This window comes from Panthera uncia, assembly GCF_023721935.1.
Source record: "Panthera uncia isolate 11264 chromosome D3 unlocalized genomic scaffold, Puncia_PCG_1.0 HiC_scaffold_8, whole genome shotgun sequence".
In the NCBI taxonomy this organism is placed as follows: domain Eukaryota; kingdom Metazoa; phylum Chordata; class Mammalia; order Carnivora; family Felidae; genus Panthera; species Panthera uncia.
The window spans coordinates 84457406-84480520 of record NW_026057586.1 but is presented as its reverse complement, the minus strand read 5'-3'; the positions used below and the strand labels follow the sequence as shown (position 1 = coordinate 84480520).

Sequence of the window (23115 nt, the reverse complement as noted above, 5' to 3'; positions counted from 1 at the left end):
AAAAAAAAAAAAATGTATATATATATATATATATATATATATATATATATATATATATATATATAAAAAGATAAAATTAATTTTGTAAAAAATTGTTATTTAACAAATATAAACAGAATAGTAGAAGTGAATGCAATTCTGTGATTAGCTTCATAAGCAAGTTATCAACAGGTACTTTGCCTTCTAGAATCTTTTCAATGATGCTGTCAGGTAATAATTATAATAATTTAGGCTACAGTAAAACAAACAACAGATAGAGTTTTGACCTAATGTATTCACTGGGTTGGGAGTAAGAAGACATATCACTGCAACTTAAAACCTCAACTGAATGATTTCACCTCCCTCAGTCTGCTTCCTCATTTGCAAAATGGAGACTCTCAGGGCTGTTGTCAAGACTGAATATGAAAAGTATGCAAGTACCTTGAACCACACCTGAATCTCAGATGCTCAACACATGTTTCCTAAATCTGACAAATTATCAATTTCCTTGTTCCAGAGCCAAGTGAGAAAATGTGGACTCCAAATCCCTTTGTTTGGTGGTGTATTTGTATCTATATTCCTCCAAAGTGAAAGCATTTGTTCTCAGAACTATACCTTTCCACTCAGACTGGCATCCATGAAGCTTGATACAGAGTGCTGAAGACAGGTACCAAATGAACCAATGACAAATCTTAGGGCCAGTTCCCACTGGCTAGATTCTTGCAGGTTCTGGAGCAATGCCGAGATGGAATTTATAATAGGTAAAATGAGGTTGTCTCCTGTGAAGTGATAAAAGTACTTCATTTCAGTAAAAGTATTTTAATATTTAGATTTTTCAAAGAAATAAAGATCATAATTATTGAAAAACTGTTTTCAGGGACAGCCAATGTTTTCAATGTAGATAACTATCATAAAATTCTTTTTTTTTCTTTTTCTTTTTTTTAACGTTTATTTATTTTTGAGACAGAGAGAGACAGAGCATGAACGGGGGAGGGTCAGAGAGAGGGAGACACAGAATCCGAAACAGGCTCCAGGCTCTGAGCGGTCAGCACAGAGCCCAATGCGGGGCCCGAACCCATGGACCGCGAGATCATGACCTGAGCCGAAGTCGGCTGCTTAACCGACTGAGCCACCCAGGCACCCCTAAAATTGGTTCTTAAAGCTAGTAAATGAGAGAATTAACACGGACTTTATTTAAACCAGAAAATAACTAAGTTTGACGATAACTGATCTATTTTCAGATGCTTAAGTCATTAGCTGGAAAAAAAAAACAAAAAACAAAAAACCACTTCTCCGTGGGGAAAACCAAAATTTATGAACAGATTCATAAGTTAATGTTCCAAGCCAATGACAGTCTCTTGACCTTCTGGAAGAGTAACACTGTAATAGTCATAATTAAGTACATCAAGAACGTTAAGTCAGACTTATATTCAAGATTTCAAGGAATTTCTGTTTTTCTGTTATTTATAAAATTGTAATACAATAATGTATATTTCTGATGTCAAGTACCTTCATCAATAGAACGGTATGGTAAACTTGTAGAATCCAAGGGATGTCTCTTGCTTTCTACAAAAAAGAGTGAAATATGTTAACAGTAAATAAAACAACTTGCTTGTAGACCACATATTCCAAGAAATATTTAAATATTATGCTATTAACAAATAATGTTCTAAAATAATCTACTTTAAAAAAAAAAAAGAGCACTTAAGTACATACAGAAAAATACATACGTTAAGTGTACAACTTGATGAAGTGAATACATTCACGTCCCAGAACCCAAACCAAGAAATAGAACCTTACCAGTACCCGAAACCCTCTCTTCCCCCTTTCCAGTCATTATCCACCCCGAGAGTAACCATTCCCCTGACTTCGGACAGCACAGCTTCTTTATAGCCTGTCCTTGCACTTTACGTGAACGAAATCATATAGTATGACGTGTTCTTTTGTATTTGGCTTCTTTTGGTCAGCGCTGTGCCCGCGAGATTCACCATATTCCCATGTGCAGTCCTAGTTCCAAACCTCCACGCTTTAAAACTTGCATAAAGCAGAAATACATAGAAAATAACAACACAAGTGACATTTACCAGCCAGAGGCAGAAGTGACGCAATCATTTCATAGATAACAGGCAGCACCATCTGTGACTCCAGAACTATCCCATCTTCACTGAAGAAGTCACTGTAAGACCACTCTTCATATGGATCTTTTTGAGTTCCAAAGGAAGTCTAAATACCAAATCACAGAAAAGACACAAGTAAATACACTCCAAAACACAAATACCATCTTCACTAAGCAGAACCCAGAATCAGATGTACTAGAGCCAAACGCAGTTTGGATGGTCAAATACAACTGTGTAGTCTGCTTCCTCTGGGTAGTCTGTGGCTTATGATAATGCCATTTTAAATTAAACCGTTACTCTAAGATAAGGACAATGTCCAGAGATGCCTTTTTTGAGGCCCAACATTTCAAAAGATAGGGCAACTTAAAGCCAATAAATGTCACTGAAAAAGAGGTTTCATGCCCTTGAGTTTTCCGGTCTAGAGTAAGAAAACACAAGAGGTAGGGGCACCTGGGTGGCTCAGACAGTTAAGTGTCTAACTTCAGCTCAGGTCACGATCTCATGGTCCATGAGTTTGAGCCTTGCGTCTTGCTCTATGCTGACAGCTCAGAGCCTGGAGCCTGCTTCGGATTCTTTGTCTCCCCCGTCTCTCTGCCCCTACCCTGCTCTCTCTCTCTCAAAAATAAACATTAAAAAAATAAAAAAATAAATTAAAAAAACCCACAAGAGGTAGATTTGATATTTTTATAAACTATACAAGTGATTTAAAAGTGGTTGATAATGGGCGGGCAGGGATTTGGTTTAAGGAAAAGAAATTTAAAGGCAATTTACTTTCATTAGAATTCCACAGTCATCCATGTGGCACTGTCTGGAAAGCTCTACTGCCGTTAATGTAGATTTACACAGTTCTAAAGCATCTAGCAAAAAATCTGAAAGAAAATGGAGAAAAATCATTACACTAATATTCCACGTGTTTGGAAGAATGAAAACAATCTTTTAATAATTACCATTCAAATTTTAAAGAAGGCCACAAGATAGAACGGTTTCCACACAGCTCTGACTACCCTAAATAATGCAGTTTAAATTTTTACAGAATCTTGGCCTAGATGTAACCTCGTATGTGGAGAGGCAAGGAACTTCACAATCCCATCAAAGTGATTATTATCAACAGTTGGAAATGACATTGTTAATATCTGTAAATATTTTGAAACAATAATCCCCACGGAGAATCAATTACGACTGGCTCTTTGTACAACGGAGAGAACGATCTTTTGTCTTTATGGCAATGTCCAACTGTGAAGAGACAGCACGTGGGAGATCCGTGTGAAATGAGACACAGAACACAAAACTATATTATACACCCCGTCACCTGGGCTGCAGATGGTGGCAGCTTGGCAAGCTAGAGCATGTATTTCAGAAGGAAGATTGAGGCCCGCGGGTGTTGCCATTGGAATGTCATTAGCCAACATGTGACAAAGCTTCTGACACGTCAAAAACAGCAACTTCCCAGTGTCGGCATTGCGGTGATACTTAAACAAGTCTCTGGAAAAAAGGAAGTGTCAAAGTGAGAATACTCGGAGCAAAAGCAAATGCATTTGCCTTTCTTGGATTAATAAATGAACACCACCTCTTTAAAAAGGGGCGCCCGGGTCGGTTAAGCGTCCGACTTCAGCCAGGTCACGATCTCACGGTCCGTGAGTTCGAGCCCCGCGTCAGGCTCTGGGCTGACGGCTCAGAGCCTGGAGCCTGTTTCAGATTCTGTGTCTCCCTCTCTCTCTGACCCTCCCCCATTCATGCTGTCTCTCCCTGTCTCAAAAATAAATAAACGTTAAAAAAAAATTAAAAAAAAAAATAAATAAATAAATAAATAAATAAATAAATAAAAAGGGGCGCCCGGCTGGCTCAGTTACATGTCTGACCGTGGCTCAAGTCATGATCTCGTGGCTCATGAGTTCGAGCCCCGCACTGGGCTGTGTGATAACAGCTCAGAGCCTTGAGCCTGCTTCAGATTGTGTGTGTCTCTCTCTCTGCCCCCGACTCGCTCTGTCTCTCTCTCTCAAAAATAAACATACATTGGGGTGGCTGGATGGCTCAGTCGGTTAAGGGTCTGACTCTTGGTTTCAGCTTAGGTCATGATCTCACAGTTGGTGGGTTCGAGCCCTGCATCGGACTCTGTGTTGACAGTGTGGAGCCTGCTTAGGATTCTCTCTTTCCCTCTCTTTCTCTGCCCCTCCGCTGTTAGTGCTCTCTCTCGCTCTCAAAGTAAATAAATAAACTTCAAAAATAATGAAAATAGACACTAAAAAATAAATAAAAAATAAAATCTCTTTAAGAATGTTTTTATGCCATCTAATGTGCTTTGTCTTTTAACTTATTTGGGATATTATTAACTGTCAGAGGGCAAGGCAACCTAAATTCCATGGTTAGGTTACCTAACGACTCACATCATGTGAGTTACCTGCCTGCTATGCTACCATTTTGTGACCTACACTAGGCTCCGAGGGCGAGAAACCAAGAATGATATCCATGCAAATGAAAAGGTCACTGGCCTAACCCTATTACCAAAGAAGTCAAGGAAGCACGTGTTCCTTTCAGACAAGCTGTGTGCGCACGGGGCCGGGGCTCACCTGCATCTTCTCAGCGCTGCTTCCAGGTTCCCACGGTTTAAGGCTCTCAAGGTCAGCTCGGCCTCCCGCTCTTGCGTGGACAAGTGCAGGGCCAGCGCCTGTCTGTGCAGCTTGGACCTGGTGCTCGGGCTCTTGTCCTCGGCAGCTGGAGGCTCTGCGGAGCTCTGGGATTTGTGTTTGGTCTGTGTGACTTCGTGAGCTCTGATGTACTGTTCACGGAGCTCTGAGACCAGGGCACTGTTGCTGTAATCTCCAAAGGACAGGAAGACCTCGAAGTTCTCCTAGGAAGGCAAACAGGACAGCGTGCCACATGTGCTCACTTCATCTGTTGTTAAAAACCACTGGCGAGTCTCAAATCTCTCCTTATTCTCCCTCAAAGACAACTCCCATGTCAATTAAGAATTTAAGACTTTATATTTCAAGTTATGAAAATAATACTATAGTAAGTTTGAAAAACAGGAAAAACCATTTTAACCCAAGGATTTTTTCTTTTCCTTTTTTTTCAATGTTTATTTTAAAAATTTTTTTTTTTAACGTTTATTTATTTTTGAGACAGAGAGAGACAGAGCATGAACGGCAGAGGGGCAGAGAGAGAGGAAGACACAGAATCGGAAGCAGGCTCCAGGCTCCGAGCCGTCAGCCCAGAGCCCGACGCGGGGCTCGAACTCACGGACCGCGAGATCGTGACCTGAGCCGAAGTCGGACGCTCAACCGACTGAGCCGCCCAGGCGCCCCACAATGTTTATTTTTAAGAGAGAGAGAGAGAGAGAGAGAGAGAGAGAGCAAGAGCAAGGGAGGGGCAGAGAGGGAGACAGATAATCCAAAGCGGGCTGCACACTGACAGCCGACAGCCTGACGCGGGGCTTGAACTCATAAACCGCAAGATCACAACCTGAGCCGAAGTCAGACGCTTTAACCAACTGAGTCACCAAGGCGCCCCTTAACCCAGGATTTTCTAAATGTCAGCACTATTGACACCATTTCTTGGTGTCAGATCATTCCTTATTGTGGGGGAATCCTTGAATAGCAAAAGTGACAGAATTAAGTATTAGGTTTGGGTGACTGAAGAAACCAGCTTTGCTCTTTTTTGTAATAATTCCTTTTGGCTGCTAACTCCAGACTTAGAATTTATTTTTCTTACCCGATTAAAAAAAATCCCCCTGAGGCCCAGGGAAGGATACCAAGAGGCAGTGAGATCACCTTCTTCTCCCCCTCTTCTTCTGGCTCTCCTCCCTCTCTTCTCCTTTTCTTTCCCCTTCTTCTATTTTTTTTAAGTAATCTCTACACTTAACATAGGGCTCAAACTCACGATCCCAAGATCAAGTCACGTGCTCTTCTAACTGAACCAGTCAGGTGCCCCCTAGACCTTCTGTTTTGATGCAGTACTCTACAGCAAGGTTTCTCAATCTTGCCAGATCCTCTGTTGTGAGGGCTGTCCTGTGCACTGTAGCAGCATCCCTGGCCTCTACCTGCTAGATGCCACTAGCACCCTCCTTCTACCACTCGTGACAATCAAAAACTATCAAAACTCCCTTCACAGTGCCAAGTACTCCCTGGGAGCAAACACACCTGAGCTGAGAACTGGTTATCCTAATAAGCAGTGACCATTTTCTTGGTCTTTCTTTTCAGTTTTCTTCACCAGCATTTTGTGGCTACACGGGTAATTTCATATGTTACCTTCTCCAGTTAACACTATGGCATTTCTCCTTTCTCCTGTCATTACACAGACTTCACAAATATTATTTTGGATGCCTGCATAACTTAATCTACGGTGCAGTTATTTATAAAATGTAAAATTTTGAAACTGAGGCTTTTCCCCCAAAAATATTAGTTACCTTTCCCAAAGGGGATGCATCATGTAGAAATACTTATTTATAAAAATAAATAGAATGTTTACTGCAGATAAGTTGTGGAAGACTTTATTCATTATGTGTCACAATTCCCTCTTTATTAGGAACCACAGAAATGTTTATGCTTATATAACCACAGACTATCTCTAGAAAAATACACAAGAAACTGGCAACAGCAGTTGCATCTAATGTGGGCAACTGGATAGCTGGAATATCAGGATAGGAGGAAGACTTGTTTTTCACTATATATTCTTTCAAACTTTTTTTTTTTTTTTGTCAAAGAGTTAATTCCTTATTGTTTACAACATGCAGTACAGAATTTTAGGAAGTTTATTTTTTATTGTGGTAAAATATACATAAAATTCACCATTTTAACCATTTTAAAGCCTTTTGAATTATGTAGCATCCGTGTATAATCTAGTCAAAGATAAATATACAAGTGATTAAACCAAGAAGTTTCTCTTTTCAATGTGCATCTTTTTCCCAAGGAATGTAGCTTCTGTGTGTAGTCAATATAGCTCATGATTTTTCAAGAAGATATATATATGTGTTTAACGTTTTATTTTTGAAAAAACACAAGCTGGGGAGGGGCAGAGAACCCAAGGTGGGGCTTGAACTCACAAACTGTGACATCATGACCTGAGCCAAAATCGAACGTTTAATCGACTGAGTCACCCAGGTGCTCCCAAGGATATATATTTTTTATTTTCAGTAATCTTATTTTAACTATTTATTGCTGCTGAGGCAGTGCTAAGTAGAATAAGCAAGGGTACTGAGGTCAGACACATGGGGTCCGAGTAGCGGGTTCAGGTGATGAGCTCACCATGTTCACTGCAGCATTACTCACAACAGCCAAAAAGAAAAAACAACTTAAGTGTCTATCAACAGAGGAATAAAGAAAATGTGGTCCACTCCTACAATGGAACACGAGTCAGGTGTTAAAGGAATGAAGCACTGACACCTGATACACGGAGGAACTTTGAAAATATGCTGACTGAGAGAAGCCAGACACAATGAGATAAATATTGTAGGATTCCACTTACAAGAAATCTATAGAAAGGCAAATTCAGAGAAAGTAGATCAAAGGTTTCCAGGGGTTGGAACGGGGGGTTACTGCTTAATGGGTAAAAATGGGTAAAATGCATAAAAAGTTTCTGCTTGAGGGGATGAAAAGTAGATGGTGGTGAAGGTCACAACATTGTAAGTGTAATTAATGCCATTGAACTATATATTGAAAAATGGGTAAAATGGCAAATTTTACATTGTTACCACAATTATGAAAAATTATTAATATACCAAAAGCGCTGAATTATACACTTTAAATAGATGAACAGTATGGTATGTGAATTACATCTCCATAAAATTTTTTCCTTTTATTTTTAAATTTTTATTTATTTTTGACAGAGAAAACGCAGATGTTTGTGAGGGTGGAGTAGAGAGGGAGGGAGAGAGTCCTAAGCAGGCTCCCTGCTGTCAGTGAAGAGCCTGGGGCTCAATCTCACGAGATCTCAAACTGTGTGACCAATGTCACAAGCTGTGACGGTGAGACCATGACGTGAGCCAAAATCAAGAGTCCGATGCTTAACCGACTGAGCCACCAAGGCACCCCAGGTTGTTTTACAAATGAGAGAAAAAAAGGAAAACCAGTACGCTGTAACTAAAATTCCCGAAGGCTTGGGGCACCTGGGTGGCTCAGTTGGTTGAGCATCCAACTTGGGATCAGGTCATAATATCATGGTTTGTGGGTTTGAGCCCCACATCGGGCTCCCTGCTATCAGTGCAGAGCCAGCTTCAGATCCCCTGTCCCCTTCTCTTTCTGCCTCTCCCTCACTTGCACTTTCTCTCTCAAAAATAAATGAACATTAAAAAAAAAATAACAAAATAAAATTATTGAAGACCAGTACAGAAAGTTTGAAGGATGGACTGATCATCCATGTCAAATGCAGTGATAAGTAACATAATCAGTAAAGTAATAATGTTCAACATAACTTAACATCTTTACCTGTAAGCTAGCAACAGCTTTAAATTGTTTCAGGATTTCTTCACATTCATCCTTCTTCTGCAGATTGTCTGTAATTAAATTTTTTTAAGTTATAGTAGACATCCAAATTCCCCTATTATTAGATTTTTTTTTTTTTTTTTTAAGTAGGCTCCATGCCCAATGTGGGGCTTGAACTCAAGACCCTGAGATCAAAAGTCACATGCTCCACCGACTGAGATAGCCAGGTGCCCCTTATCAGGGTTTTTTTAAAGCTAATGTTTTAATTGGCTATGGGTCTTTTATCTCAAGTCTTCAGTAGTTCTTTTCAGAAGCTGAGGTAAGAGAATTTAAGTACAAAAAATCTATTCTTTCTGAAGATAGAAAAGAGCAGCTTATGGGTTACAAGAGAAATGGCAGTTATTCTGAAATAAATTTTAGCTTTTTTCCCCCCAAGAGTTACTTTGTTAATGTTTTACTTAAGTTCAAGTTTAAACAGGTTTTTGCCTGACCATGACCAAACGATAAGTGAGAAATCTGAGCAGTAAGTGCAAGGCACCAAAGAAATCCAATCTAGCCTCAAAGAGCTTACTGAAGCATATAAACAAATGGTCAGGTGATTTTAGAGGTTTCTGTTTTTACACTACTAATCAAAAGAATAAAGGAAGGAAGACTTTTCATGAGGAAAAATGGGTGGGGTCAATGAAGACAAAGCAAGAAAAAACAAGGATAAGGACAAGGGCTGTCACTGATGCTCCTTTCTGGAAAGGGCAAGCTTAGGAACAAAACCAAGATGAAGGCACAAAGGTAGAATGTACCTTTCTGGATGTCACATAGCATTTTAAGAATGTCTACGGATGTCTTCGCTACAGACATTCTCCAGGCCTTGTCCTTAAAAGGAAAATAGAAAATAAAACATATTTCTTTTATTCGTACTTTTTATTCACTCTTTTATTCACTACTAGTGAAGTACACATACAAACAAATACACAAAAGCCATGAAATCAGAAAAAAAAAAAACCCAGTAAAATGGCTGAAAAAAAATGAGAGGTCAGTCATCACAGGGAGTCAAGCCGCTGAGAAATAGATAATTGAATCGCATAGAATGTAAACATGAAAAACACTGGTACGAACGCTTGGATATATGATTTAGAAATACCATAGAGCAGGCAAATCCCCAAATCACACCTTTCAGCTACACTATTTTTTTTACATATGTAATTTTTTTTTTTTTATTTTTGAGAGAGAGAGAGAGACACCCACTCAGGCACCCCTCAGCTACACTATAATTAATCGTCATTGGGTTTTGTTTTTTAAATAGTTTTTATTGGACAAAACATTTGGAAAAGCTCTCTGGAAAAGTTAAAAAGAACTGAACTTGTTTAAGCCCAGAGAATCAAAGTCTAAGAAATAATCATTATCTTCAAGACTGAAAAAGATTTGAGGCACCTGGGTGGCTCAGGCTATGATCTCACAGTTGTGAGTTCGAGCCCCGCGTCGGTTGGGCTCTGTGCTGACAGCTCGGAGCCTGGAGCCAGCTTCAGATTCTGTGTCTCCCTCTCTCTCTGCCCCTCCCCAACTAGCACTCTCTCTCTTAAGAAAATAAACATTAAAAAAAAAAAAAGGACTGAAAAAGATGAAAACAAACAAAAAGACCAGAAAAATCAAAGGAGGAAAAGCTTTAATTGAAGACATGATGTATGTGAAATGCTTAGCAAGTGCAAGGTCCACACAAAATACTCAAGTATTTCCACTCTGGGGTGCAGTCCGAGCTGGTGGTTAAGAACACAGACTTTGGTATCAGATGGTTTGAGGTGAGGTTCTGCCACTTTCTAATAACGCCGGGAAAGTCACTCATCTTAAAATGTTAGTTTCTGAACTTAACCTATAAGGAGCTGACAACAGGACCCATCTCAGAATGTTGTTGTGAAGAGGAAAGTGGACAATTCATTTAACCTATTTAACCTAAGCCCCCAGCATTATAACAGTATAACAAATATTAGATACCAAAATAACCAAACTCATTTCCCTAAAGGTAAAAAATTACTAAAGTGGACTGCTGACACAGGATGGGGGATAAACGGTAAAAAAAAACCCTCAACTGTCCTGAAAAAATTAGGTATTTGGTTCCTCATCTCTCTCAAGAAGTGAAGTGGCTCTTTTAAAATTGTTTCTAAGTTCAACATTCTAAGATTATTGAGATTTACATGGGTTCTGTGGCTGACATTATTTGATAGTAATGACTACGTCCTATACAACACAAAATATATTGCATGGCTTTATGGAAAACCCTTTGTGTACAACAACTAGTTCAATTAATCCTGGTTTGTAGATCCTTGATTATTCAGTGTGGGCTCAAGCCACTGCTCCGAGGCAGCCATATGTGGTTCTTTTCTATGTAGTGAATTTACACAGGGATTTTTACATTAGAACATTCTAGCAATGAGAAGAGCAGATATTCATATTTTGCTTATCCATCTTTTCTATCCTGTTGATTAACATCCATAAATATTGGATTTATCTATATTTTATTTAGTGAAAATCTCACCTCTTTAGAATCATCCGGTTCTTCTTGTAATGCCAGTCGTGCCCATAAGATTACCCGTTCTGCAGTTTTCTCCGCTTGAGCAGGAGGCAAAGACCTCAACAGAAGCACACAGTCTTCACCCTTTAACAGTGTTTGAAAGGAAGAAAAGTGTAAAGGACAGTTTGGAAAGTTTGGACTTGCCTCTTCCTTTTCTATTTAAAGGTGAAAAGACGTCAGTTAAAAAAATAGAATATAGTCTGATGTTTTAAAAATTTTGCTAATTCTGGTTTTGACAACAGCAAACAAAAAGATAAAATTAAAATACAAACCTTTGTATGTTGTGACTCTTAAGTATGCTCATGTTATCAAATTATATCAAAATAAAGACACTTAAAATAAAAAAAATAAAAAAAAAAAGAACATCCTACTCTGGAATCAAAGGGTCCTACAGCGTATATAAAACATGAGTCTGTGTTTCATAACAACGAAATAGTATGAAAGCCCAACAGCCAGTCACTAAATACTTTTTAAAGAACCTACAGTTATGAAAAATGTGGCCAATCTAACATCCAATATTTTCATCTTGGTGTAACTTTCTTCTGTGCTAATCTAGTCAGATAATTTGATCGATATGAGCTTTTACAGATTTAGTTGACAAAGAAATCTAAGAAAGGATAATATAAAACTCATACCTGTTCTCTATCCATCAGGTCAATAATCTTTAGACTATAAATTTCATCATCAGGTAACATATACGCTTGGGCCACCTTCAAAGCATCTTCTAAAGAAGATGGGACATCTTGTTTGAGAATATATCTGACCACCCTCTGAAACAGAGACAATATACAATATATACTTTCTTCGTCATGAAATCTCAGAGAACCCAGAAATCCTTTGCTCGTAAGGGCACAGTACTCATCAAATTAAAATCAAGCAGCAGAAAACAAAGCTGTGTGACAAATTAAAACATGATTTATATTCTGAATTTTATGACAGTCCTTGATTTATATTCTGAATTTTATGACAGTCCTGTCTACCTTCTTCCCCATCGCCCAGCTTTATTGGGGTATATGTGACAAATAAACGTTGCGTATACTTCAGGTGTACAACTTGATGATCTGATACACTACTTTTGGAAAGGTCTTCTTTTATTTTTTTAAGTAATTTGTACACATAACATGAGGTTCAAACTTACAACCCTTAGGTCAAGAGTCACATGCTCCACTGACTGAGCCAGCCAGATACACCCCTGAAGATCCTACTCACATTCTGTCTAACAAAAGGAAAGTAGTGAGGAACCTAGCCCTATGGGCTTTTAAGAATATAAAGTCCTCGTTACATTTTCCAAGTTGCTTTCAACATGGAACAGAGGAGTTAAAAGACTCTTCAACTATTATACTTACCATGATTTCCTTGTTTAAGAGATTCACCTCCCTTATTCCATAACCTCGTAAAAGTTTTTTCATCTCCATTAGTTTATAACTTTCCTGCAATAACTTGACCCTAAAAGGAAATTGTTGATATTAACACGGATTGTATTTTTTTAATGAAATAATAAGGGACACAGTAAAGGAAAGAAAACCATAAATAGATGTCAAGTGAAAACATGAGGTTTATCCAACAACAAAACAACTATTTGGGAGACTGTCATCTTACTTGGGATGGTCCATCTCTAAATGCTGTCTCACCAGCTGCTCCACAGCCACGCTCCAGGGAACCACCGCAGCGTACATGATCTTAAGCACAGCATCAAATAGGAGCTACAAAGATACACACACACCAGTCATGAAGAGGCCTCAGATTTATGTCTCATGCAAATTAATGACACTGTCTAATCTACAGTAGATGTCTTATATCCACCGTGCAGTACTCCGAGAATATTCCCTCTGATTGCAAAAATACATATTTCTGCCAGTTTTCACACATAAAGTACAATTTTATTATTTAGAAAAACTCAGAAAAATATTTTCTCTGCTGAAAGTTAAATCATATACCTCTATTCCTACAGACTCTAGTCCCTTTAAAAATATTTTTCAGGATTTTATTCATATTTTTATAATGGTGTCCAGTAACAGTGAGAAGCCAAAATAAAAAATGTTTCAAAAAAAAAAATGTTTCCATGTTTGTATTATCATAGAACAGCCTAGAAATATATGCATCCCATCATCCACGATAGTTCTTCTAAGAACGGGATGAGAAAGTTTTTACTTTTTATAATTAAAGAAAATGGAATTTTGGTGTTTTTTTTTTCTTTTTTTTAAATTCTTTTTCTAAACCTCAGAAATTCTCCTTAGCAAATATTGTGTTGCAGGGCACCTGGGTGGCTTAGTTGGCTAAGCGTCCAACTTCGGGTCAGGTCATGATCTCATGGTTTGTGAGTTTGAGCCCTGCATTGGGCTCTATGCTGACAGCTCAGAGCCTGGAACCTGCTTCAGATTCTGTGTCTTCCTCTCTCTGCCCCTCCCCCACTCATGCTCTGTCTTTGTCTCTCAGAAATAAATACACATCAAAGAAAAAAAATTTTTATTTTTATTTATTTATTTATTTATTTATTTTTAACGTTTATTTATTTTTGAGACAGAGAGAAACAGAGCATGAACGGGGTGAGGGTCAGAGAGAGGGAGACCCAGAACCCGAAGCAGGCTCCAGGCTCTGAGCTGTCAGCACCGAGCCCGATGTGGGGCTCGAACTCACAGACCGCGAGATCATGACCTGAGCCGAAGTCGGCCGCTTAACCGACTGAGCCACCCAGGCGGCCTGAAAAAAATTTTTTAAACAAATATGTGTTGCTTTTGTGATTAGAGAAAAAGTTTTAAGACAAGATGCAACGCTCAAAAGGAAAATCTGCACGGTCACGACGTACTTACATCTGTGTCAGATAAACATCCTATTACTGCCATGGCTTTTGCTTCCCATGCAGTTTCAAAGAGTGAGGTGGACTTTGAGCTACATCTCTTCAATAAATCCTAAAAGGGGATAAACATATATACTTTTTTATTTAAAACTCTCACATACACAAAAAGTAAAACACAGATAGAGATAAATAGCTTTTATGGACATGAAAAAAAAACAAAAACAAAAACTACTTAGCCATGAATGTTAAACAATACTCGAGAAAGACAAAATTGCCAAAGCCTTGGCCTTTAGTTTTATATGGTACAGAAAACTTAAGAAGGAAACATTCTTGAAGAATTTACAAATAAGATTATTGCAGCTTATTAATGTGTGAAAATAACTGCTAACATTTGTTGAGCTTATGCTCCTATTATTTCACAATAACAATTTGGAGGAATAATTAATTATATTATCCCATTTTGCCCAAGGTTACCATCAATCAGTGGCAGTTATCCCACATAACCTTGCCAATACAACATGCTGCATAAATCCCAATGGTAAAGTATGACATTTCTTAAAGGTTAAATGTTTAATATAATGACACATTGCACAGAGGCAAGGAAAAAAGACTAGATCTAAAGAAGTTACCTCTATGTAGAGCAGGAGAAGTTCCTCCTCTTGCAAGCCATGTTCCCTCATGTAAACTCTTATAAACTTCTCTAAGATGGAAGGAATCAGCTCTGGGGCTAACACTTTATCAAACATCCGGAACACAATGGTGGTTGTATTCTCCTGGATGCCAAAAGAAAGATGGTATAGATGCAAGCTCTAGCCATAGTGGCTGTGATTAAAAACTAATACTTCCGATAAGTCTAGACTTTTACCTTCTCAAAATCAGAGAGGGCCAGTTTGCAGTTGTATTTCCTATGCAATGTGATCAACTCCTGCAAGTTATTTACCAAAGTCCTTAACTGACATACTTCCTCTGTGTTTTGATAATCCTTCTAAAACAGAAGTGTGAGAAGGAAATATACAAAAAGTCAGAATTATTTCAGATAAGGAGTGCCTGGGTACCTCAGTCGGTTAAGTGTCTGACTCTTGGTTTTGGCTCAGGTCATAATCTTATGGCTTCGTGGTTTGAGCCCCACACTGGGCTCTGCACTGGCCATGTGGAGCCTGCTTGGGATTCTCTCTCCCTCTCTCTCTGCCCCTCCCCACTTGTGGTATCTCTGTCTCTCTCAAAATAAATAAATAAACTTAAAAAAAAAAAAGAATTATTTCATATAAAATAAGAATTGGCCATGATTATGGTCTTAAGGGGAAATCTGCACCTAATACCTTTAAATTTTGTAGAATTTTAACTCATACACTAGTACAAATTGACAGATCAGAATCCAACAGAAATCTAAAGCAATTTTCCCTCTCAAAAAAAATACACAGAAAAACTTCAATGTTAGTGTAATTTTTTTAAACGTTTTATTTTTATTTTGTTTTAAGATTTGTTTTTAAGCAATCTCTACACTCAACATGGGGTTGAACCTACAACCCAGAGATCAAGAGCGCACGCTCCACCGACTGAGCCACCCCTGAATGCTAGTGTAATATTTTTACACTTAAGTATAAAAACATCATTTCGATGGCCCTCAATATCCCCTCTATACAGATCAAGATCACATATAAAATTGTAACATTTCCTAAACTTATATACAAGAACACAATTTTCACTATTGATAAAAGACAACAGAGAAAAGACAAAAGTAGTATTTTATAAGCAAGAGAAAAATCTCTTCTATGGAAAAATCTGTTATAATGATCAATATACATCATATATTAAATGTACATATATCAATATACTTGAAATGCATAGAAAAAAATTCCCATTTAATTTTTAACAGTATATAATCAGTAAGTACAATTACTGGCAAGAATCTGCTGTGTCAGAAAGGAGGAAATTTAGTATGTATTTTGATAAATTTAGAAATTTAAGGAATCAATGCAATTTCATAACGCATATTATGACCTTATATAAAGTCATACCTTCTGGCACTTAAGTCCTTAATACTTCCAAGTTGAAATTGTAAGGGGATGTCTCACATATTAGTTTATAAATGAATTTATGGTACCCCGACAAACTTATGAATGCTTTCTAGTTTTTAGAAACTTAAGGGGAAAAAGAAATTAAAAATTCAGAAACCAAATTATTAATTCAGTTCATGAACCTCAAATTAACATCAAACATAACATCAGCATTTCTGAGCTTAGTTCCCTTTCTAGCACTGCTATTTTTTTCAGTCAAAAAAGACCCAGAATTTTTTTCAGTTTCATCTTTAAAAAAATTCACTGGTACCTAAGCCATAATGGCTATTAGAAATCTAAGAAATGCAATCAGAACAGGGAGTGGTTTGCTGGTTTAAGTAAGTCTTTGAAAACTAAACCTAATGCATTAATAAATTTCATTCTTTTAAAGGACTATGAAATGCTGCCAATGCAGAAAATCCCAATTATACTACTTAGGAGTATGTTTATCTACTGTTTCCCATTTGGTTTGATCAATAGAGAAAAACAGAGCATTAAAATAGGCTGAAGCTGTGACAGGAGAATCAGAAAGAAAAAAAAAGAAAAATTTTCTTTTTTTATTTTAAAACTACATGAAAGAACTCATAAACAGAAAATTTAAGAAATGGATGTATTTCTAAGTACACGTAGACAAACTCTTTAATATAAATTGAGTGCTTTACTACTAAAAATTCATTATCCAGATCATACCAAGGAAATCCATTGCCAACAGGACACCAACACCAACTCATTTGGTTTTTCTGCTGTAAAAAATACTTCTGCCAGTTGAAGTCCATTTTCTGGCCAGTTTGCCTGTGAAGAGTAACAAGCCATGAAACGTGATGTTGTAAGCCACTGGGAGTGTTTGAAATGTCTGTTCAGTGTAAATTATACTGGTATTACCTTATCAGTTAATTCAAGGTTTCTGGCTGCTTGTTCCAACCATTTTGCCAGAATTTTCTGAAACAGACATATTACTTAAAAATAAAATACTCGGCAGACAATCACTGGAATAATTTAAAACCCCCCTTGGTAATCTTTCAACAGAGACAGTAAAGAACTAACTGGTGTTAGTGTAATTTACTATGACATAAGGCAAAGACTGGACTTGGACGATCCAGAATGGAAATACTAAAGGTAACTCACCTGCCCTTCAGGTACAGCCCTTCTCACAAATGGGATCACATCATTTTTAAGCCATGGACAAAGCTTTTGCAAAGAGACTGGTGTAGAAATTGAGTTGAGCAAGTTCTCAAGCATTTTCACATCAAATCTGTTTTCAAAGTTTGCCTAAATTATACAGGGTGAGAAATTAAGACCTCTCAGACAGATTTAAAGTGACAGCCTCCCAAAATGGAAAAGACTTGTTATGAAATAATGTACTGATTTAATTATGAGCACTAAGGGTGATTTGCTCTATACCAGTGAGTCACCGGCAGCCACAAACTCCACGAGCTTTCATGGCAACAAGTACCAACTAACAAATTAAGTGGAGAGAAACTGGCAGAGAAAGGAAAATTTAGCAGCAGGTCAAAGTACAAATCCTAACAAGCAACGTGTCCATTATTGACGTCACACCAAGATACCACTTTTGGCACCTAAGTATATCTGTCAACATTGAAGGGATTCAGAGGAGCAGTGTTAATGGGCAATCCTTTCCCACAATCTGAGCTGCAACAGGAACACCCTCTCCACCAACACTACTTAAGAAAGCCCATCAATAAATCATGTAATAAAATGTTACCTTTTTTTTTTTTTTTAAAGATCTTGTTAAGTAACCTCTATACTCAACATGGGGCTCGAACTCACAAACCCAAGGATCAAGAGTCACATGCTCTACCGACACAGCCAGCCAGATGCCCCAAAATGTTGCCTTTTGAACTAAGTTTAGGAGTTAATTAGATTTGAATGATGAGATAAAATATGTTTCTAAGGTATCTTTACCTCTAATTTAATATCATCAGGATACTTTCATCAAACATTCCATTACCCATTCACACCTGTGACCCTTCTCATCCGTGTGAAGACAACGGATTCAATCACCTATCCCAGGAGCCATAAAGCCACTAAGGACAAAACGCAAAACATATTACCCGATGTCGAAGCCAAAGGTACTGTGCACAAACAAGGTTTCCTTCTCTTAGCTGTAAAAAGATATCCTTAAGGTCATCTTCATTATTCAGAAATTCAATCCAAGAACTACCACTGAAAAGTCAGAGAGGAAAAAAATTAGTGGTTTAAAAAAAAAATTAAAGTTATATATTGCAAGGAGAAACCATTAGACATTTTAATTAGTTTTTTCCTCAAAGTTAAAAAAAGTTCCAAAGATTATACAGTGAAAAGCATGTTTTCTTCTTATCTCAGACCTGTAGAGCTCCTGTTATCTTCTCCAAAAGCCATATCTCTTCTTCTAGGTCCTTCCTGAGATAATCACTACATAACAAGCAATTATTTTAAGTATTAAAAAAATTTTTTTAAATGTTTGTTTTTGAGAGAGGACAGAGAGTGAGCAGGGGAGGGTGAGAGAGAGAGGGAGACACAGAATCCTAAGCAGGCTCCAGGCTCCAAGCTGTCAGCACAGAGGCTGATGCAGGGCTCTAATCTACAAGCCATGAGATCATGACCTAAGCCGAAGTTGGGGGGCGCCTGGGTGGCTCAGTCGGTTAAGCCGCCGACTTCGGCTCAGGTCATGATCTCGCGGTCCGTGAGTTCGAGCCCCGCGTCGGGCTCTGTGCTGACAGCTCAGAGCCTGGAGCCTGTTTCAGATTCTGTGTCTCCCTCTCTCTGACCCTCCCCTGTTCATGCTCTGTCTCTCTCTGTCTCAAAAATAAATAAACGTTAAAAAAAAAAAAAAAAAAATTAAGCCGAAGTTGGATGGTTAACTGACTGAGCCACCCAGGTGCCCCCATTTTACGTTTTAAAATAAATCAGAATTTTCTATATATTATCTGTTCTTTGAAAAATTCATTTAACATTAAGTTGGTGCTTATACCAAATTAGCACACATAAATGTTATTCTTTTTTTTTTTTTTTAACGTTTATTTATTTTTGAGACAGAGAGAGACAGAGCATGAACGGGGGAGGGTCAGAGAGAGGGAGACACAGAATCCGAAACAGGCTCCAGGCTCTGAGCTGTCAGCACAGAGCCCGACGCGGGGCTTGAACTCACGGACCGCGAGATCATGACCTGAGCCGAAGTCGGCGGCTTAACCGACTGAGCCACCCAGGCGCCCCTAAACGTTATTCTTTTTAAGGACTACGTATTATTCCATGACATGGATTTACTATTCTTTATTTAACTAGTCCCCCACAGTTGAACATTTAGGTTATTTCTAGTCTTTGGCTATAACCAATAATGTATGACCAACTCAGTCCTGATTAAAGCTCAGAAATAGGGTGCCTGGGTGGCTCAGTTGGTTGAGTATCCGACTCTTGATTTCAGCTCAGGTCATGATTTCATGGTTCGTGAGTTCAAGCCCCACATCAGGCTCTGTGCTGACAACATGGAGCCTGCTTGGGATTCTGGGTCTCCCTCTGTCTCTGCCCCTCCCTGCTCATGTGCATTCTATCTCTCAAAAGGCTCAGAAATGGATGATGAATGTTTCCTTAAAATTCTTTTTTTTTTTTAACGTTTATTTTTGAGACAGAGAGAGACAGAGCATGAACGGGGGAGGGTCAGAGAGAGAGGGAGACACAGAATCCGAAACAGGCTCCAGGCTCTGAGCCATCAGCATAGAGCATGACGCGGGGCTTGAACTCAGGAACCACGAGATCATGACCTGAGCCGAAGTCAGACGCTTAACCGACTGAGCCACCCAGGCGCCCCTCCTTAAAATTCTTAAAATGATAAAAAGAGAAACACACTAAAAGCCTATATCATGCTTAATTGTAAAGCAAAATAAGGATTCCCATAAATGCCAGTTACAAGAGAAGGATACCTATTACCACTATATTTAATACTGCTCTATATGCACTGATGAGATTAGGTAAAGAGAAAAAGTGAGGCAAAATTATCATTATTTGAATATATAATTATATACTTGGAAAAAATTAGATCAACTGAAACATTATGAATAATAAAGGAATTTGATAAAGTATCTGGTTAGAAAGCAATTTAAAAAAATCAACAGCTTGTCATATCTTTCAAAAATGTGATGAAACATCCCATTTATAACAGTAGAAAACAATTTAAAATAAAATTAACAAAAAGTGTACAAAATCTGTATGAAAGCAACTGAATAGATACTGCTGAGAACATAAAAAAAAGAACAGAATGAGTAGGAAGACACATACTGTTCTTAAATAGGAAGATTCAATACTGTAAAGATGCTGGTTCTCCCCAAATTGATCTTAGATTCAGCACATTCCCAATAAAAAAAATAAAAACTTAAAATCCCAATAAAAATAAGATTTCTTTAAGCTGGGTAAGCTGATTCTCATTCCAAACATCATACAGAAAAACAAACATGAGAAAATGGCCCCCCCAAATTCTGAAAAGGAAAGTACAGTAGGGTTAGTCTACCAGATAATAGGACATTCTAAAGTTACATTAATCAAGACTATTTCATACTGGTGAATAAAGAATATAAAATCAACCAAATACAAAGTCCAGAGACAGACAAATACATGCCAGATTGTTAGCATAATATTGCAATTAGCAGGGAAAGGGAGATTGACTAGTCATAAGGAAAACAATAAAACTTCTTTGTTGTTATCTTTTTTTAAAAATTTTTTAAAGTTTATTTAAGAGAGAGCTCAAGCTTGAGCTGGGGAGGGTTGAGAGAGGGGGAGAGAAAGAATCCCAAGCAGGCTCTGCATTGTTAGAAGGGAACCCAATGCAGGGCTTGAACTCACGAACTGTGAGATCATGACCTGAGCCGAAACTGAGTTACATTTAACCAACTGAGCCACCCAGGCGCCCCGTAACTTGTTTTATCTTTAAGGTACACCTCATACATGTAAATAATGCTACTCTTGGTGTACGTGTTAGTATATCTAACAGAATCAATTGCCAGAAGTGAAATTGCTAGGGCAAAGGTATATGCATTTAAATTTGCCTTCCAAATTTTTAAAAATTTTTTAACGTTTATTCATTTTTGAGAGACAGAGTGCAAGTAGGGGTGGGGCAGAGAGAGAGGGAGGCACAAAATCTGAAGCAGGCTCCAGGCTCTGAGCTGTCAGCACAGAGCCCAATGCAGGGCGTGAACTCATGAACCGTGACATCATGACCTGAGCCGAAGTCGGATGCGTAGCCAACTGAGCCACCCAGGTGCCCCACCTTTCAAATTTATCAGTTTTCCAAGGATGGTGCAGAAGAGTATCTAAAACTCATCAGGAAAATAGTATTTTCCATCACTCAATTCCCAGAAACACATTCAGTCAAAGCAATACTGTATCTTTTATGACACTCTAAACTAAAACCTAATTCATAATCTAAAAATGAAAAATGAGGAATTTTTCACCTGAATTTTTCTGGTCCAAATGCTCCATAAAAAGTAGTCAATTTTGCATGAGCCCTTAGTACCTAAATAGAAATAATCTGATAATCTGAAAGTTGCAAGCAATAACAATTAAAAACACCAAATATTAGGCATTCTGTTTCAGAAGTCTTATACACATGCCCATTTCATCCCATATTATTGGTCAATTCCCATAAATAGGACTGCATTTATGTAACACAAAACAAAAACAACGTGGACTAATGGAAACACTTCCAATCACATTAAATGCAATAAAACTGCAAAAGAGAAGGCATTTGCACACTGACTATAGGTGCCCTTCAAAATTAATTAGTTTTCCCAGTGGTTTATAAATGCCTTATGGTAAAATCCAGCTGGATTATACTTTTGTACTCTGATAATCACCGTCACAGTTTACATTTATTTGTGTGCTTAACAGGTGCCAGGCACTACACAAAATGATTTATATAAATTAATTCATCTGATTCCCAAGTAACCCTGTAAGTACTGTTATTCCCATTTTTCAGTAAGAAAACAAGAGTTAAAATAACACTCTTGAAAAAATATAGGTCTATCTTGAACTGAAAAACATATCGTAAAGGTACATATTTGCCCTCAAATTAAGTCCAATGTAATTACCTCTTTTAAGCCATCAGAATAGACAGGAACAGTTTTATCTTCTTTTTTCAAAAGCTAAGATGAACAATAAGAAACACAGTTAGAGTATCTGCTATATTAGTTTTTTCATGAAAGATGGATTTTCTGTGAAAGGAAACAAATTATCAAATTGCACTGAACTCTGAGATGAACCGTGAACAATAAACAAATGACATACTTTAAAAAATAATGCATTTTATGAAAACAACTCATAACATTTTGCCCATGTGTTACACCTTAATTTTAAGGAATAAAACTAGCAGTGGTGATCAAAGTTCAGAGGGGAAACTACAGCGTAAAAATGCACTTTAAAAACAGGTCTATGATGGGGCGCCTGGGTGGCTCAGTTGGTTGAGTGTCTGACTTCGACTCAGGTCATGATCTCAAGGTCTGTGAGTTCGAGCCCCACATCGCGCTCTGTGCTGACAACATGGAGCCTCCGTGGGATTCTGTGTCTCCCTCTCTCTCTGCCCCTGCTCAGGCTCTCTCTCTCAAAAATAAATAAACATTAAATAAACAAACAAACAAAACAAAAAACAAAAAAAACAGGTCTATGATAGAGACACAATTCTTTTTTTTTGAGACGGTTTATCTTGCACAAGACAAACTATCAGGTACAAATGTTATAAAAACTTACCCTTGTTTTTGCATAATTTAGCATTTCCTGGGTGGTTTCATAGGTTATCCACTGAGCCTCCAAGCAGTAATTCACCACAAATTCATTGTCCTGGTTCAGAAATACCAGACATAATGAGGCAACCAAATGTTATTCAATCCATCAATCCGAATACTCTCATACATGACAGGGGAAACACACCTGGATTTTATGTAGATTTTCCTTAGCTTCATCTACGAGTTTTTGCCATTTAGCCTGCTCGCTGGTGTCCGCCGAACTCAAGGCTAGTCTCTCTAATATATCATTGGATTTCACCTTGTATACAAGCTGTAATTTAGAAATGCTACATTAAGCAACTTGAAGCAAAATAATGCCTGTGGATGACTTTCTAGACTGCAGGCAATAGACTGTTATTGAAAAGGGTTAAGTCTCATATGGCCCAGGAGTAAACGGTAAAGAAGCTAACACTTAGATG

General features: G+C 38.0%; 1 protein-coding gene across 3 annotated transcripts in view; it reads right to left on the bottom strand.

Annotated features, from left to right (window-relative positions):
• The window catches only part of KNTC1 (kinetochore associated 1), a 74760-nt gene that overhangs the window by 31610 nt on the left and 20035 nt on the right, over nucleotides 1-23115 (bottom strand). For all 3 annotated transcript variants that reach the window (XM_049619427.1, XM_049619428.1, XM_049619429.1), the window contains 23 exons: nucleotides 22842-22967; nucleotides 22662-22751; nucleotides 22007-22060; nucleotides 21371-21432; nucleotides 18002-18113; nucleotides 17055-17198; nucleotides 16812-16868; nucleotides 16620-16721; nucleotides 14738-14857; nucleotides 14502-14645; nucleotides 13886-13984; nucleotides 12675-12778; nucleotides 12422-12521; nucleotides 11711-11845; nucleotides 11040-11159; nucleotides 9310-9382; nucleotides 8516-8583; nucleotides 4664-4944; nucleotides 3406-3578; nucleotides 2868-2965; nucleotides 2064-2202; nucleotides 1489-1545; nucleotides 595-758 (listed from right to left, as the gene is read on the bottom strand). In XM_049619427.1, coding sequence (XP_049475384.1) covers nucleotides 595-758; nucleotides 1489-1545; nucleotides 2064-2202; nucleotides 2868-2965; nucleotides 3406-3578; nucleotides 4664-4944; nucleotides 8516-8583; nucleotides 9310-9382; nucleotides 11040-11159; nucleotides 11711-11845; nucleotides 12422-12521; nucleotides 12675-12778; nucleotides 13886-13984; nucleotides 14502-14645; nucleotides 14738-14857; nucleotides 16620-16721; nucleotides 16812-16868; nucleotides 17055-17198; nucleotides 18002-18113; nucleotides 21371-21432; nucleotides 22007-22060; nucleotides 22662-22751; nucleotides 22842-22967 — 2622 coding nt within the window. The remainder of the gene's footprint in view (nucleotides 1-594; nucleotides 759-1488; nucleotides 1546-2063; nucleotides 2203-2867; nucleotides 2966-3405; nucleotides 3579-4663; nucleotides 4945-8515; nucleotides 8584-9309; nucleotides 9383-11039; nucleotides 11160-11710; nucleotides 11846-12421; nucleotides 12522-12674; nucleotides 12779-13885; nucleotides 13985-14501; nucleotides 14646-14737; nucleotides 14858-16619; nucleotides 16722-16811; nucleotides 16869-17054; nucleotides 17199-18001; nucleotides 18114-21370; nucleotides 21433-22006; nucleotides 22061-22661; nucleotides 22752-22841; nucleotides 22968-23115) is intronic.